At 44.2% G+C, this 17,581-nt stretch overlaps 2 protein-coding genes across 4 annotated transcripts; one reads left to right on the forward strand and one right to left on the reverse strand.

The window, feature by feature from the left end:
• The first annotated feature begins 1,891 nt into the window (after window positions 1–1,891).
• LOC109898606 (coiled-coil domain-containing protein 134-like) lies at window positions 1,892–12,550 on the forward strand. 3 transcript variants are annotated; one of them, XM_031827594.1, is made up of 7 exons: window positions 1,892–2,002; window positions 9,838–9,962; window positions 10,088–10,209; window positions 10,582–10,666; window positions 10,922–11,103; window positions 11,308–11,379; window positions 11,645–12,548. In XM_031827594.1, exons 2-7 carry the CDS (start codon window positions 9,866–9,868, stop codon window positions 11,768–11,770), a joined length of 684 nt encoding a protein of 227 aa, XP_031683454.1. In that variant the 5' UTR covers window positions 1,892–2,002; window positions 9,838–9,865; the 3' UTR covers window positions 11,771–12,548. The 3 variants fall into 3 exon arrangements, with proteins under 3 accessions (XP_031683454.1, XP_020349224.2, XP_020349225.2); XM_020493635.2 differs by lacking the exon at window positions 1,892–2,002 and adding an exon at window positions 3,871–4,202 and having other exon boundaries at window positions 11,645–12,550; XM_020493636.2 differs by lacking the exon at window positions 1,892–2,002 and adding an exon at window positions 3,872–4,060 and having other exon boundaries at window positions 11,645–12,550.
• Window positions 12,551–14,366: 1,816 nt separating this feature from the next.
• LOC116374331 (uncharacterized) lies at window positions 14,367–17,195 on the reverse strand. Its single transcript, XM_031825976.1, has 2 exons — window positions 17,172–17,195; window positions 14,367–16,091 (listed from the first exon to the last, which is right to left on the reverse strand). Exons 1-2 carry the CDS (start codon window positions 17,193–17,195, stop codon window positions 14,841–14,843), a joined length of 1,275 nt encoding a protein of 424 aa, XP_031681836.1. The 3' UTR covers window positions 14,367–14,840.
• Window positions 17,196–17,581: the final 386 nt, after the last annotated feature.

A 17,581-nucleotide genomic window follows, 5' to 3' on the forward strand; every position in this document is an offset into this window, starting at 1 on the left:
TTCCAAGCTGTTTAAAGGCACAGTCAACATAGTGTATGTAAACTTCTGATCCACTGGAATTGTGATACAGTGAAATAATTTGTCTGAAAAATTACTTGTGTCATGTACAAAGTAGATGTCCTAACCGACTTGCCAAAACTATAGTTTGTTAACAACAAATATGTGGAGTGGTTGAAAAACAAGTTTTGCTTTCTCCAACCGAAGTGCTTGTAAACTTCCGACTTCAACTGTATATACAGGGAGTACCAGTACCAGGGCGATAGTTATTTAGGCAGGTTACCTTGGCGTTCTTGGGAACCGGGACTATGGTGGTCTGCTTGAAACAAGTTGGTATTACAGACCGGGTCAGGGATAGGTTGAAAATGTCAGTGAAGACAGTTGCTAGATGGTCAGCACATGCTCTGAGTACACACCCTGGTATTCCGTCTGGCCCTGTGGCCTTGCGAATGTTAACCTGTTTCTGGTCTTACATTGGCTACGGAGAACAAGATCACACAGTCGTCCGGAACAGCTGGCGCTGTCATGCATGGTTCAGTGTTGCTTGCCCTCAAAGCGGGCATAGAAGGCATTTAGCTTGTCTGGTAGGCTTGCGTCACTGGGCAGCTCGCGTCTGGTTTTCCCTTTGTAGTCCGTAATAGTTTTCAAGCTCTGCCACATCCGACGAGTGTCAGAGCCGGTGTAGTTGGATTCAATCTTAATCCTGTATTGATGCTTTGCGTGTTTGATGGTTAGTCTGAGGGCATAGCGGGATTTCTTATAAGCGTCCGGATTAGTGTCCCGCTCCTTGAAAGCGGCAGCTCTAGTCTTTAGCTCGATGCAGATGTTGCCTGTAATCCATGGCTTCTGGTTGGGATATGTACGTACGGTCACTGTGGGGACCACGTGGTCAATGCACTTTGATGAAGTTGATGACTGAGGTGGTATACTCCTCAATGCCATTGGATGAATTCCAGAACATATTCCAGTCTGTGGTAGTAGAACAGTCCTGTAGCGTAGCATCTGCGCCATCTGACCACTGTGTTTGTCAGTGTATTCACGCCTCACCATCATCCTGACCTCTCCTTTTCCCCTCTGTCACCAGCCCAGCATGTGGTGTGTCAGCCCTGGAGTCGCTTCCTGCTCTACTCTCTGCTCAACTCTTGAGAGAGCTGCCTGCTGCACCCAGCCACACTCACACTACTCACACTGGTAAGACTGCACCCAGCCACACTCTGCTAGGTGAACCAAACAAGTGTGCTCGCATACTCCCTTAAAAGACCTTTGCTTGAAAAACGAGAAGAAAGAGGCAATAGTATTGTTTGTCTTACTTCACCATAGCCAGTATACACTTCCTCAAAATAGTTAGAATTCATCTAAGATAACTCAAGAAAACTGCAATTCATTTTGATGTTTTTGCCAAGGAGATCTTAGTCACACAATTTTACATCTAACTAAGATGTTTGGTGCAGTATTTCTCAAGTGAATAAATCTGCATGAAAATGAATTGTCTGTCGTTGAATGACAACAAACACTTAATTGAAAAATCCCTACTGTTGACCAATCACAGACGAAGGAGCGTAGACTTTTTCTACCGAACTTCGGCTTGTCACAAGAAAAATGTTTGTGTGGACAAATAGTCGGAAAAAACCCTTGCGAAGACCGAAACGTCCCAAAATGGCGTCATAATAAATACACATATATGAACTACTCCGAACTGATTCGGATGGGAAGCATGCAGATGCTTCAAGACTGCACCCGGACACACTCATACTACTGTTGGTCTTTGAAGCAGTGCAGGGCCATTTTGAAGTGTATTCAAATGTGTCTTTGCCTTCTGTTTGTAAGCACCCCGATGAAGCCTTGAATACCAACACATGTCCCTCCCATGCAGCTGTTGCGGTATGGCAGTAGGGTGGTGGTGTGGGAGCCAGACCTGTGTCAGGTGTTGGAGGCGGTGGAGAAGAGAGGCCTGAACGAGCTGGGAGAAAACACAACACAGGCCCTGAGACAGCTGCTCACACAGGTACAGTACACAACACAGGCCCTGAGACAGCTGCTCACACAGGTACAGTACACAACACAGGCCCTGAGACAGCTGCTCACACAGGTACAGTACACAACACAGGCCCTGAGACAGCTGCTCACACAGGTACAGTACACAACACAGGCCCTGAGACAGCTGCTCACACAGGTACAGTACACAACACAGGCCCTGAGACAGCTGCTCACACAGGTACAGTACACAACACAGGCCCTGAGACAGCTGCTCACACAGGTACAGTACACAACACAGGCCCTGAGACAGCTGCTCACACAGGTACAGTACACAACACAGGCCCTGAGACAGCTGCTCACACAGGTACAGTACACAACACAGGCCCTGAGACAGCTGCTCACACAGGTACAGTACACAACACAGGCCCTGAGACAGCTGCTCACACAGGTACAGTACACAACACAGGCCCTGAGACAGCTGCTCACACAGGTACAGTACACAACACAGGCCCTGAGACAGCTGCTCACACAGGTACAGTACACAACACAGGCCCTGAGACAGCTGCTCACACAGGTACAGTACACAACACAGGCCCTGAGACAGCTGCTCACACAGGTACAGTACACAACACACTGACTGGAACACATACAGCAGCAGAGTAAAATGCAAACAGAGAGCACACAGGCAGAGCTCTATGAGACTATGTTGAACGTCACTGAGACACACTCTTTTAATTGTCCCATGTCCAAGCAGCCCCCTGTCACCACCTCTATGCCATTGTGACACCCATGACAGTGGCAGGACACAGGCCCTCATAGGGTTTGTCTGGCTCAGAAATGGAATGTCACTGCACTGAAAAGTCATCAATGTCCCCATTTGTCATGTGATACAGCATCATGCTGGCCCTGCTGCCTCCCTTAGTGACAGAGCTTTGATGTGTGTGTGTGTGTAAGACTCTTATTCAGGGGTTAGCGGGGCTGAATGTACTCCAGCAGTGTGCGCTTCAGTAGCTTGTCAGATCAGAGCGGTTCTTATAGGAGACTCCTGTCACGATATCTGGTGCATGCTGCCTCTTATAATAATAGATGTATTTTATATAGCGCTTTTCATTACAAAGAATCTCAAATATGCTGTAAATACAAACTAAACAAATGTAGAAATCTGGCAGGTCTTGGTGATGGTCTTCCACAGATTCAGATGATACGGTGTGTTCAGCCAGGCAGTTAAGAAAAGCTGGGCAGTAGCGTAAGCGGATGGACCTTCAATGGCACTGAGAGGGAGCGGCGTCATTCAGAAATATAGGCCAATCTGAGGCCACCGATTTGGATGGTCATGGCTAGATGGGATACAAATGTAAAATTGACAAATGTTTTTTTGCGTTTTAGCTAACCATAACTATTTTCCTAAGATGAACCTAATTCTCCTAGCTTGCTATGTTAATTATCCTAACCTGCTGCGTAAATTCTCCTGACCTGCTACTTAAAGTACATTCTGGTCAATTCTGACATAAGCTGTATCCCAGCGGTAGGCAATCCTGTTGCTTGAGTACTGCAGGATTGTGTTCCCAACTAGGCACTACACCTGACCAACTGAGCTAATTGATCAGTAAAGTGTTTGCCTAAATTCAAACACAACATGAAGTGGCTTCTGCACTCCAGGACCAGGGTTGCCTACCCTTGCTGTATCCCTTCTAGCCTATTTACTGCCAACTGCAGTTATGGAATGTTTGCTCACGAGTATAGTTCATTGGCTGATCCCTCCTGGTGACCTGGATGGAGGTACTGTATGTGATCCTTCACAACCCATAGGAAGTCCCACCCAGTTGACTTCTTCAAATTGTGAAAGTCCCCAATGGTGCTGCCAATGCTGAAACGGGTTTTTGGCATTAGAGTCCTCTGTCTATGGGTTTACTTTCTTTCGTGATAAGCGGGAGGGGGAGGGATTTACCGCGTACAAAGGCCTGTGTGCCGCTCTAAAATTTCCGTCTGGAAACCACCTCCTTCCATGTAATCGCTGGCTGCCATTCGTCCAAGCAGAGCCAGCCGGTGCGATCGTGGCACAGGCGGAGTGGAGCAAGCGACTTCTGTATGTAAATTAACATTTCAAACGCGATATTGTAGCAAACACTCCGCAACTGATGTCTCAATTTTTACGAGGAAACTGATGCTAGCGAGAAATAATAGTTGGTTTTGCTATCGTTTTATATCGTGCTGTTTCTTACTACGAGGTGAGTGAACGGCGAGTTTATGATGATGTCGAAGTATAGTGTCCACAGCTGACCAGTAGCGAGTGAAATGCATGCATTGGGATACAGATGGGTTTACATTGTCATAAAAATTCTCGATGACCGGTTTATTCACAAATGCTGCTATTTCATGTGCCTCGGGTGTTTTCAAAGATAGCGAACTGCACACCACGAAAACGTTCGCGTTTTCTAAAACCATTCAACACAGATCATTGTGGTTCGAGCCTCTTCCTTGAAATGGTGCCTGATATACTAATGATGGGACACATTAAATTAAAGGATCGTTCAAGTCCACTGTATGCAAAACAACTTCCAAGCGGGGTCAGAAAGGGGTCATTTTGATTGGCAGTATATTAACCTTTATCTCAACAAGTTTACGTTTTGTATGACATTTCCCTCAAAGTATCAATTATTGCCAACAAAATACTTGGTCAATACCCAGTGCTTCTCTGAAAGCCTAACGTTACCAATAACAGCTGTCTGATTCACGCAGAGAGCTCCGATATTGTAATGTATCCCACCCTGAACCTCAAACCTCCGACTGATTATATGGTACAACATACTGTATGTACTAGATTACATTTAATCTATTAAAAAAATATCTTACAACAGCTTACATACACAGAGTTTGATGGACCATTCTGTAATGATGGACAGCCATGGGCGTCATGCACACACTGTTTCATAGGGGGCACGAATTATGTGTGGATGAATTCTTTAGCACGGTCTGGAGATTGTAAGAAAAAGCTGTTTCAGGTGTTTGAAAAATCCTAAATTGTCCCTCTATAGCCATATGATTATACCTAATTCCATATAAAAGATATCTATTTTTCTGCATAGGTTATGTAAACATACCTCTTTTCCTGTTGAATTGTAATTGTCATTAAAATGCCACACGGGTATATAGTATCATAACCTTAAATATGCTTCTCTGCATCTTTGCTAGCCCAGCTGGCTGCATATTGCGCTCTTATTCCTTTCCATCTTTTGTCATCTGCATCCAACTGGACTCTATGCAGCCAGCTATACACTCATGGCCCCCGCGACTGGCTCTACATAAAATGTCCTCCATTCAGGGGCGAGGGTGCCAATTTCCTCCTTAACTAGCTTTAAAAATATGCACACTGTCTTAATAAAACACAATTTTTGACCACCATGCTTGAGTGGCTAGTGTTACTTCCTGGTGTTGCACACGGCGTTCAGCCAGGGATAAACAGACTGCTGCAGCCTGATTGGCTGAACATCAGCGGTAGCATTAGCCACTCTAGCATGGTGGCTGAGCACTTTAGACCGTACCCATATTTTTGCCCAGCGGCTCTTCGTTAAAACTAGTTGAGGAAATTGAAGCTCTTACAGCCTGAATCGAGGATGCTTTATGTATGAGACGGTCACCAGGGGACGAGTGTATAGAGGGGTTGGTTGTTTAGCAACAAAACCGACACGTGCGCAACTATGGAGAAAACAAATGGGGTTGGCTTAGATTGTTGACATGTAAACTACATTTTGTCTCCAAGTGTTTATTGAAAACATACACTGAACAAAAATGTATAAATGCAACATCCAACCATTTCTGAGTTACAGTTCATATAAAGAAATCGGTCAATTGAAATAATGTATTGGGACCTAATCTATGGATTTCACATGACTGGGAATACAGATACCTTTTTTTATAAAAATAAATAAAAAGTAGGGGGGTGGATCAGAAAACCAGTCTGCCTTATGCAGCACGACACATCTCCTTCGCATAGAGTTAATAAGGCTGATTGTGGAATGTTGTCCCACTCTTCTTCAATGACTGTGTGAAGTTACTGGATATTGGCGGAAACTGGAACACGCTGTTGTACATGTTGATCCAGAGCATCCCAAACATGCTCAATGGGTGACATGTCTTGTGAGTATGCAGGCCATGGAAGAACTGGGACATTTTCAGCTTCCAGAAATTGTGTACAGATCCTTGGGACATGGGGGGGGGGGGATGAATGGCACGACAATGGGCCTCAGGATCTCGTCACGGTATCTCTGTGCATTCAAATTGCCATTGATAAAATGCATTTGTGTTCGTTTGCATAGTTTATGCCTGCCCATACCATAACCCCACCCCCACTATGGGGCACTCTGTTCACAAAGTTGTCATCAAACCGCTTGCCCACACAATGCCATACACACTGTCTGCCATTTGCCCGGTAGAGTTGAAACCAGGATTCATCTGTGAAGAGCACACTTCTCCACCGTGCCAGTGACCGTCAAAGGTGAGCATTTGCCAACTGAAGTCGTTTACGACGCCGAACTGCAGTCAGGTCAAGACTGGTGAGGATGCCGAGCACGAAGATGAGCTTCCCTGAGGCGGTTTCTGACAGTGTGTGCAGAAATTATTCGGTTGTGCAAACCCACAGTTTCATCAGTTGTCCAGGTGGTTGGTCTCAGACAATCCCGCTGGTGAAGAAGCTGGATGTGAAGGTCCTTGGCTGGCATGGTTACACTTGTGCGGTTGTGAGGCCGGTTGGACAAATTCTCAAAAATTATTTTGGAGGCGGCTTATGGTAGAGAAATGAACATTCACTTCTCTGGCAACAGCTCTGGTGGACATTCCTGCAGTCAGCATGCCAATTTCATGCTCCCTCAACTTGAGACATCTGTGGCATTGTTGTGACACAGTGACACTTTTTAGTGGCCTTAGTAAGAGTGCACCTGTGTAATGATCATGCTGTTTAATCAGCTTGTTTTTTTTAACCCCCTTTTCTCCCCATTTGCGTGGTATCCAATTGATAGTTAGTCGTGTCTCATCGCTGCAACTCCCATACGAACACAACCCAACCAAGCCGCACTGCTTCTTGACACAATGTCCACTTAACCTGGAAGCCAGCCGTTACCAGTGTGTCGGAGGAAACACCAGGCAACCGTGTCAGCGTGCACTGTGCCCAGCCCACCACAGGAATTGCTAGTGCACGATGGGACAAGGACATCCCTGCCAGCCAAACCTTCCCTTATCCCGGACGACGCTGGGCCAATTGTGCTCCTCCCCATGGGTCTCCCGGACGCGGCCGGCTGTGACAGAGCCTGGACTTTAACCCAGAATCTCTAGTCGCACAGCTTTCACTGCGATGGCCCTTAATCAGCTTCTTGATATGCTACACCTGTCAGGTGGATGTATTATCTTGGCAAAGGAGAAATGCTCACTAACAGGGACGTAAACAACATTTGAGAGAAATACGTTTTTTTTGTGTGTAACATTTCCGGGATTTATTTCAGCTTATTAAACAGTGTTGCGTTTATATTTTTGTCCAGTGTAAATACATTTGCACAATGAGCGCGAGTCTTATTTAGTAATTGCTTGATTTTCTAATGTCTAGCGACCTTGCCAGCAGGCATGCCTGATAAGATAGTTAGACAAGCTACTCTAACTTGATCGCCTGCAATGGCTTGGTAGCTAGTTTCCCAGTCGCCCAACCTCATAACTGTCTGGGCTAGCTAAAGCCAATTTCATAAAATTGCTAGATGGCTATTATTACAGAGAAACAACCATTTTTAGTTTGATTTATTAATCAAGAAGGAATCAATGGGCTACAAAGCTTCATCAAATTAGTTTACAAACATACCTCCTGCAAGTCCGGCCCATCACTGGCATCTAAAATCAAATCAAAAGCTGTGTGTCTCTCTCTCCTCCACTGACGATACTGTCTGTATGCACTAAGGATCCTGAGTGGCACAGCGGTCACTACAGACCTGGGTTCGGGCTGCATCACAACCGGCCGTGTTCGGGAGTCCCGTAGGGCTGTGCACAATTGGCCCAGCATCGTCCGGGTTAGGGGAGGGTTTGGCCGGGGTAGGCTGTAATTGTAAATAAGATTTTGTTCTTAACTGACTTGCCTAGTTAAATAAAAATCTAATGTCCTGCCTAGAATATCTTTGCTCCTTGGTGCACCTTGTAAGGAACCACTTACTAGGGAGAATAGGGGGGTTACTCTTTGCCTTGTCCAGTCAGTGTGCCCCCTCCGCAAAGTACCACTGACAAATTACTATAAAACGTGGGCTTAAAAATGTAGTTGTCATTAAATTTATCATCTGAAAATGTTTGAAACAGGACAAATCTGAGGGGGCACTTGCCCTCGTCTCCCCCTATGGGCATGACACCTCTGGACACAGCTGATGGGGGGATTACAGTAAATGGGTGCATTTTGGAGTGTCATTTCTCAAATTCTGTGCTTTGCATGATGCCTGTGGATATGATTGATCTGTCCTAGTTGCTTGCCCCCTCTGCTCCACCTTAATATCCCAGCACTTTGTCTAGTCCGATGGAAACATCAATGCTGGATGTCCATTTTGGCCATGGTGTTGACACTAATCAAATCTATGGCCTTCTTGGCTATGCTTGTAACGAAATATGGATATGGGGCTTCCTACTACTAAGCCTCTTCCCTGGTTGTCCGTCTTAGGAATATTTGACTTATTGACTTGCATGCTTAGTACAAAAAGCTGGAAGGCAGCCCAAAGATGTTTTCAGAATGCACAAATTGTTCCTAATCGAACACTGTATTCTGCTGCTCCAACTGTATCATCAGCACCCATTTTTGCTGACGGGATTAGATGTTGCATAGTTTTCTCAAAATATATTGTGGTGATTCGGGCAAATGCCCTGTCATAGCCTATGTCAAATCACACAGCTTGCATAACCCAGTCTCTGAATCTTCAGGCAGTATTTTAATTAAATAGTCTAACCATAGGAGGGTAAGTGTCTGAGTAGGGGAATGTGACTGAAGAGTTCAGAATAGAGATACTACATTTTGAGAAACAGCTGAAAAGATGTTATCAGGTGTCTCCTCATTCTCTTTCAATCACATCCCTGCGACTTTCTCTCACTATCAGATCTCTGTCTTTAGGCGTAACCTTGTTGCATATTGAAAAATATAAATGAAATATTCAGCAGAAAAGCAGTTGGCTCCCACAGGGTCTCTCTCATCCCACAGTATACTTTCTTCTGCCTCTCACAATCCCCCTTCTCGCTCTCTCTGATAATATTATCGATGGAGACATTGCTGAATTATACATTTGGTGTTCTATCGACGCTGTCTCCTCCTTCGACACTTTTTTTTTGTTTTCTGCTGATGTTTTAAAAGCCAATGCTCATCAAATATGCATCAGTCCAAGACTCATTTTTATCCTGTTTTAATGTATTAACATGCTCTGAGGGAGAGGAGGCTGGACCTGAGGGAATGTTGAGGCAGCCCACAGCTTAGAGGATGGAGAGTCTCTGAGAGGAAGAAAGAGGATGCAAGACGGGGGCTGGCAAGAAGTCTGTGAAAGTTATTTTGGGGTTTAGATAAGTGACATGTCAAGTGGCTTTTAGAAGTTGTTTAAATGGGACAGATATAACCTCCATTAGAACCTGTGTAATTTATAGTACAGGACCAAACTGGATTTAAAAAGTACAAATACGATCATAAATATACTTTTTAATAAATAAATAAAAAATATATATATATATAACCTTCAAAACACAACAAAATATGCTCTAATGTCAACCAGACAGACCTACTGTAAATTTTGGCTTTACAAGTTCAGTAAAAACGTTGTATTAAATATTGTTTAACTGCATTTTCTCTTGTTCTGTGTACGTTAGAGTGCCTCACCACCTCCACCTCTTGACCATGCTGAGTGTGTGTACAGTCGTCCTGGTGGTTACTGCTGCAGCCCTCTCCTCTGCAGACTCCGATACGCACAGACACGACTCCAACCTGGAGATCTGTATCCTACTGTTGGTCTGTTTCCTTCTTCAGAATATTAAGAGGTGTCCTCTTGGATGGCCCTTGATTAGTGTTTATATTGAAATGTGTGGCAGCATTTCTTCCTGAACACCCCCCCCCTCTCAGACAAGCGTCTGTTCGAGACCAAGAGGAAAGACCAGCTAAATGCTCTGAAGAACCTGGTGGAGCTCAATGACATCAACCAGCAGTATAAGATCATAGACATCATGCTGAAGGGCTTGTTTAAGGTACAATGGCTCTACCACTGTTTAACTCCCCTTCATGCTGACCATTAGCTAGAAACAGGGCGTTGTGGCCTTAGCGGGAAGTAATTGCGGTGTTAGTTTCTTAGCATGTTTAGATTATTATGATCGAATGAGTAGGCAAATAAGGCCACTTGCTAAGCAGTATCTAAGTAGCAGGTCACTAATAAGACTAGAGTAACCCGGATTTAGCTTCCAAGTCTTCCTATTGTGCTTGAGGCCTCACTGTATATACTGTATTCTTCCCAGATATATACTGTTTGATTCCCAGAGGACATATCTGCTCTTTGCCCAAGGACAACTATGATGGTCAACCCACAGTGGGAAATCTACATTGTGTGTGTGTGTTCTGTGAAGGTGTTGGAGGACTCGAAGGCCGTCCTTATTGCAGCCAACATGCAGGCTGATGATCCCTTCCCCATGGATGACAAAATCAAAGAAGGTCAGATTATGGACATTATACCGTTACTAAACTTTGCTCTCTCTCCTTCCTCTTTCTCACTCGATGCAGATCTGATTTGTCTGTCACCATCTTGCTTTTTTCTCCTCTTCTGCCTCCTCTCCTCTCTCTCCCCTTTTCCCTCTCCGCCTCTTACCTTTTCTGACGCTCTCTTTTAGTATGTCAGTCTGCAGTGATTTACGTTCTAGTTTATTTCCTAGGTATGAAATGTAGACTACTCTCTATCTCGCTCCATAGCCTACTCCCATGTGGTGGAGAACACGGCGTTCTTTGGGGACGTTGCGTTGCGTTTCCCACGTATTGTCCACCACTACTACGACCGTAACCCAGACTGGGGCGTCCTTCTGCGATGGGGGCTCCGCTTCTGCAACCTCACTGGGGTGTTCACCGGGGGGGCACACCAGCATGTTCTCTCACTGGTGAGACGGGGATAGAACTGGGGGTATACTCTGGGACATAGAGGAAATGTTTATGCTTTATTTAAAGCTAACAGGTGGAATGTATTATAACCTCTTTATTACTACATTTTATAAGCATGTTGTAAGCATACTATAACTTTTCTATGTGCCAATTTTTTTCTGTGGATTCAAAATGGCTGATAACTCTCGCTCCTTCTCTCTCAGATGTCGCAGGAGTTGGGAATAATAGAGAAATCCCCAGACTTCACCAACCCATACCGCACTGAGAGAGACGACGTGAGTAACACAGTGGCTCTCAGCCTCTGTAACCACATGGTATACTATCGCCGTGAAGCCTACCAGACAGACTTGGAAAGCGTGTTCTTTGAAGGCTCGTTTAACAAACGAGCCTGACTATGTTTGAGACGAGCGTAACATCAGTAAAACTCACACTGACTGCACCTTTTTGCTTTCCCATCCTCTGCTGTTTGCTTCTCCATACACCCATTGTTAAAAAATGCCTCAAACACACGTTCACACGCTCTGCTTTTCTCTGGCACAGGTGCTTCACACTGCAGAGGCTTTTCAGAAGATCCTGAGGGAGGAGGAGAAGAGGAGGAGGAAAGAGGACAAGAGGAAAGAGATTAGGAAGGGGCCCCGCATCTCCCGCTCCCGTACTGAGCTATAGTACTTTACCTCAACTCTTGGAGAGAAATGATGAGGAGAAGGAAAATGTAGGGGGATGTCCTGAGTCCTAGATTCAGTGATGGAGAGGTTGGGTCTTGGAACCGGTGAGTTCTGTCGAAGGGATAAAGTGGCAGCAGAAAATTTGAGGGAACTAGAAGTGTTTATGTGGCACAGGAACAAACTGGAGAGAAGGAAAGGAGGTTGAGCTCTGTCTGTGGAATCTGACTTACTGTATACAGAACTGTGTCCAATCTGCAGTTATTATGAAACAAAGGAAATACAGCTACCACATATTTAAGAAGATTTAATAAGGAAAGATCATTTTCATAAATAGATTACATAACTGTACTTTGGAAGAAACAGCGAATACCCAATATGTTATCTTTTTTTGTGAATAGATTGAATACAATTTACTAGCATACAATTGTTTTGATGATGGCATTTGTACGTATGAGTTTACATTCCCATTCAACAAGCTTCAAAATATAAAGCTTGAATATGTTGAATTCTGTTTTGTGTTGAAGTTTTCCTGTCGCCTTCTCCAGAGTCAGCAGATTTATATAATGAGATTTTATGAGTTTGTTGTTGAAAGGTCCTACTGTAGGTGTATCCTCTTAATTTGAAGTACAAGTGTTGATCGCAGAACCATTTTTCATGATGTCTGCCGCTTGCTTTCCTAGAGCCGAATGCTTTCTTAGCTCTGTCTGTGTGTGACTGTCCGCATGAGTGTTAAATGGGGTTTGGTCATTTATGATTTTAAATAAAACTATTTTACATATTATTTTGTCCACAATCAGGGAGGGATAATGTCTTAGCGCTATGTCTTTTGGCAACCACTCATCAGCTTCAACTTCTATATGTCACATTTGTTTCTGTCCATCTGATGGCCATAATGAAATGTCAGAACAGCGGTCCCCTAGAACAATGCCTTTTTAAAAAAACATCTATATTTTGGCATATCTAGGGAAGATCTCAATTCCATTCTTCTCCTGTCCTGTCTCCTCAAAATCCATTCAAGCAGAAATCCCTCCTCTCTGACCACCTATGGGTTTTGAGAATGCGAGGAGTATGCAATTGAGATAATCCCCTAATGTTTTGTTGCCTCTGACATTTTGAGGGAAATTGTCTAATTTTAATGCAATTAAGTTATTCAATATACAGAGATCACTGATTATGTTTTGTTAATGCGACTACTTATGTATGTTCAGAGCAGTGCAGGCTGGTGGGAGGAGCTAAAGGAGGATGGGCTCATTTTAATGGGTGGAGTTCATGGAACGGAGTTAACATTGGTTTGTGTTTTATTCCAGCCATTTTAATGAGCATGCCCTCCTATAGCTCATCCCATCAGCCTCCGCTGGTTCAGATTAAGCGTCTCATTGCTGAGAATTTACTATCGTGAGTAGATTTACCATACATTTGTTAAGTTTAATTACATTACTATGAATCATATTTGTTAATTACAAATGAATCACTCAATCGTTGAAGATTACGATAAAAGTCAATGTGATGAAATCAGAATGCGGAACATCTGCCACTAGACGGCGCCAAAGGTGTGCAATCGACAGTCATGAAGTCATTTCCCCCCCACCGTTTTTGGTTAAACTCATTGGACTGTTGCCGAACAGAGTTATCTCTGCCATAAACACTTCACCAACATGCCTGAATGTAGACTTGAAGCTTAATCAGACAGAGATCATGTCTAATTTCGTGGAATTGTGTAGGCCAAGGTTTTGTTTTTTTTCTACATATTTATTGACAGTTTGGAACATAGCATTTAGCTAAATTAAAACTCATGCAAATCTAGCTAGCTAACATTAGCTAGCAGCATGCTGTCAACAACAGAGATTGCTATCTAGCTGACGTTAGCTAGCTATAGTCTTTATTATTTACATATTTTTATTTAAAGAATAGGAAATAGTTAACCAACGTGCTATTTGAAGGGTGATCTTTTGGCAATGTTTAGTTAATGATTGTGCAGTCTGTCTCTAGTCAACGTTAATAAACAGTGGTTTTACACAAGGGAAAACAAAGCTGAACAATCTGTGGCGTAAATTAGTTGAACATTCCTGACTGTTTTTCACCAGCCTGTCAAAGAATGGTGTGAGGTCAGGCCTACACCAAATTATGTAATGCACATTGGATAGATTAGGCTAATTGCTTAACTGTATAAATAGTCGGCCTAGTCTCTCAGAACGAGTGTAGTTTGCAAACTGTTCAGCTGACAACTGCACATATGAACCTAGCCTAAGTAATGTCAGAATCAGCTGCTTGTCAACCAATTATTTATATATACAATAGATTACTGACGAGCGCTGTTTTGAAGCCATCTTGGCACTTCAGCAGTGTAAAAAATATTTAGGAAGCTACAGAAATACATGTATTGTCTACACTTGTTTTTCCCACGTTTATGATATTAGACACTTTAATGCATAATTTGAAATTATATTATGTAAACTAAATATAAAACTAAATAATTAAATATATTAAAACATATTCCTTAAAGTCCAGGTAGCAGATAATGGACCCTGTCATATATTTATGTAGCTGGTGCTGTATATTTAAGCAATAAGTCCCGAGGGGATGTGGTGTATGACCAATTTTTTTTTTCTTTTGGAAAAGTTTTATTGGCACAATTCCTTTAAAAACAGCTCATACATTTTTTACATCATTTACACACATAAAAACGGCAACAAGGCATAAAACACAGCATTTGAGAGTTACATTTGAATTTGTTAAAAAGTACATGTTGTTAAAATCAATTAGTTAAAACAACCATGAGTAAAAGTACTTTCCTTGTAAAAATATCAAATCTGTAGAAGCCATTTAAAATGTGTACTAATGATCTAAAAAGGTAAAACATTTTTAAGACATGAAAAACATGTTAAAAAGCCACTTTGTTAAAAAGCTGTCTTCAGTCCTTTGTACAGGAGCGGGGTGAGTCTTTATCAAGCTCACCTCATCCTGCTCCTCTGAATAGACCATCGTCCCATCCTTTGGGGCCCAGAGGAGATCCCTCCCCTAGGCGCATCGCCCTAGGCGCCGCAGCGCTGTCAGGCCGTGGCCGCCGGGACCTAGGGTGTTGTGGGGGACCCTTCGCCTGGGGTCGAGGCCCCCTTCCTTTCGTACCACCCCAGGGCTTCCGTGGCTACCATGGCCACTGCCTGGGGGGTGGTCTCTACGTTTTTCGCTACCAGCAGGTTGCGGGAGGACCACAGTGCTTCCTTCAGGCACGTGAGGGTGGGCCAGAGCTTGGTGAAGGTCTTCGATGAAATGGGCCTTCGGCCCACCCCATATAGCACGAGCTGAGGTGTTAGGTCCTCCCCTGCTGGCAGACACGAGGTAATCAGGGGGCCTGCTTCCTTCCACAGGTCCCTGGCGGCTCTGCACTCCCAGAGCATGTGCCTCACCGATTCTTCTTGGCCGCAGCCTGTTCGGGGGCACGCGGATGTCCTCGCCATGCCCCGTGAGTGCATAACGGCCCTGACCGGGAGGATCTCGTGGGCGACCATCCAGGACAGGTCCCGATGCCGATTCAGTAGAGCAGGATGGGCCACGTTGCGCCAAACCGTTGTGGGCTCACCTATAGCGAGCCCGCGCACTGGACATACTGGTTCCCGCTCCTGCACAAGAGAGAGAAGAGAGCGGTGTTTTGTTAAGACCGTGACTGTTTCTTTTTCCAGTTTAAAATGTCTTAAAAACTTCTGGAGCTGGACGTAGGGCGGGGGTAGCAGGAAAGAGACTGGGGCTCGCAGGTCGACTGGGATCAGCCTCAGAGTCCTGAGGTATGATCCCAGCCAGAACCGTGCGAGGGCCTGAGTCTTGTTGTTGACCGGGGAGGTGGCAAGAGTCAGATGTAACGCTGTGTAGCGGCTGCCCAGGAACAAGTAGAGGTCAGGCAAGCCTTTCCCCCCCTTGGACCTGGGCCTCTTGACCACCTCCCTCCTCAGCCTCTCCCACTTGCCTCCCCACAGGAAGTAGAAAAGCATTCGCTCCAGGTCTAAAATACTCCTTCGAGGGGGGATAAAAACAGAACTGATTAATAAAAGCACAGGTAAAATCACAGCTTTAATGATTAAAACCTTGCCCTCAAGAGTCAGCTGTCGTAGTCCCCAAAAACCCAGTCTCTGTCTTACGGTCCCCAGGATTCCACTCCAGTTACCACTCCCTCCTCCCCCCCGGTCAAACTTTACCCCCAGTACCCTTATGTCCGTTAGTTTAACTGTCAGAGGTAGTCTGGTCAAGTCTGGGTCTGCCCACGGTCCGAAGAATTGGGCCTCTGTCTTGTCTCTGTTCAGTCTCGCCCAATATACCACGCCTGTGGGCTGTTAAGGACGATGCAACGAAAGTGCCTGGATTCAGCCCTTTGGTCATGTACCACAAACCCCAGAGGTTCCTTACTGGTTACAACATAATTAGAACGGTGAACAAGTAATTTTGTGTCATACCTTGGTGTACGGACTGATATACCACGGCTTTCAACCAATCAACATTCAGGGCTCAAACGACCCTGACTATTATAAACTGGGGGGTTCAAGCCCTGAATGCTGATTGGCTAAAAGCTGTGATATATTAGATTGTATACCACCGGTATGACAAAACATTTATTTTTACTCTTCTAATCATGTTGGTAACCAGTTTATAATAACAATAAGGCACCTCGGGGGGTTTGTGGTATTAAATTAGTTGCATGTTTTGTCAAAAAAATATTTTTTTGCATTCTACTCAATGCATTGTCAATGAGCGCTGATCACCAGATTGACTTCAGATGCAGTATAACTTTAGCTAGCTAAAATTGGGGACACACACCGGATTTGAGCTATATAGCTAGCGTTAGCTTTTTAACAAACTTTCCTAGCTAATTACATTGCCATCTGTCTAAAGTAAATTTGACGACATGATAATGCTGGCAAAATAGTTTCCTACTAAATATTTTACTACTTTAGCAATTTCATTGTATTTCGAGGCAGTAGAGTGTAGTTTAACAACTGTTTAGTCTAGTCTCTGTCCAGAATGACTATTCTTATCACCACTTTAGGGCACCACTATGGTGCCGCTGATGTAGGAGGCTTGAGAACATTCATAACAATGGCATGACACGACCGAGTGACGGTGCAACCTATGGATATGGACAATATACCAGGCACTCTGCGTTGCATCATGCTTAAGTACAGCCCTTAGCCGTGGTATATTGGCCATAAAATGTTATTAGCCCGTGACAAACTTGGCTATCTTATCGACATATGGCAGTACACAAAATCATATTTTGCCAGCTACAAAGAAACAGCAACAAAGAAATTCAGGAATGGAGGAAGAGGATAGCTAGCTATAGAGCTAATAAAGCTAATATTAGCTGATGCCTCTTTAACAAGAAGTAACTGTGACAACATTGAAATGTGGTATACCACAGGGCTGCCGGCTAGGGCCATTATTGTTTTCTGTTTTTACAAATGACCTTCCACTGACCTTGAACAAAGCATATGTCTATGTACGCTGACGACTCAATAGTATACACGTCGGCTGCAACAGTAAAATCAATAACTGACACGCTTAACATAGAGCATTTTTGGGACAAGTCACTCGCTCAACACTAAACCTATTTAGATCTATTATTGAATAATGTGTCGATTGAGCAAGTTGAGGAGACTAAATTGCTGGGTGTAACCCTAGATAGAAAGCTATCCTGGTCAGAACATAGGCCACAGAAGGTTGGTGGCACCTTAATTGGGGAGGATGGGCTCGTGGTAATGGCTGGACGCAATCAGTTTAATGTTATCAAACACATGGTTTGATGCCATTCCATTCGCCGCCATTC

The sequence above is a fragment of the Oncorhynchus kisutch genome, linkage group LG6 (assembly GCF_002021735.2).
Source record: "Oncorhynchus kisutch isolate 150728-3 linkage group LG6, Okis_V2, whole genome shotgun sequence".
NCBI classification, from domain to species: domain Eukaryota; kingdom Metazoa; phylum Chordata; class Actinopteri; order Salmoniformes; family Salmonidae; genus Oncorhynchus; species Oncorhynchus kisutch.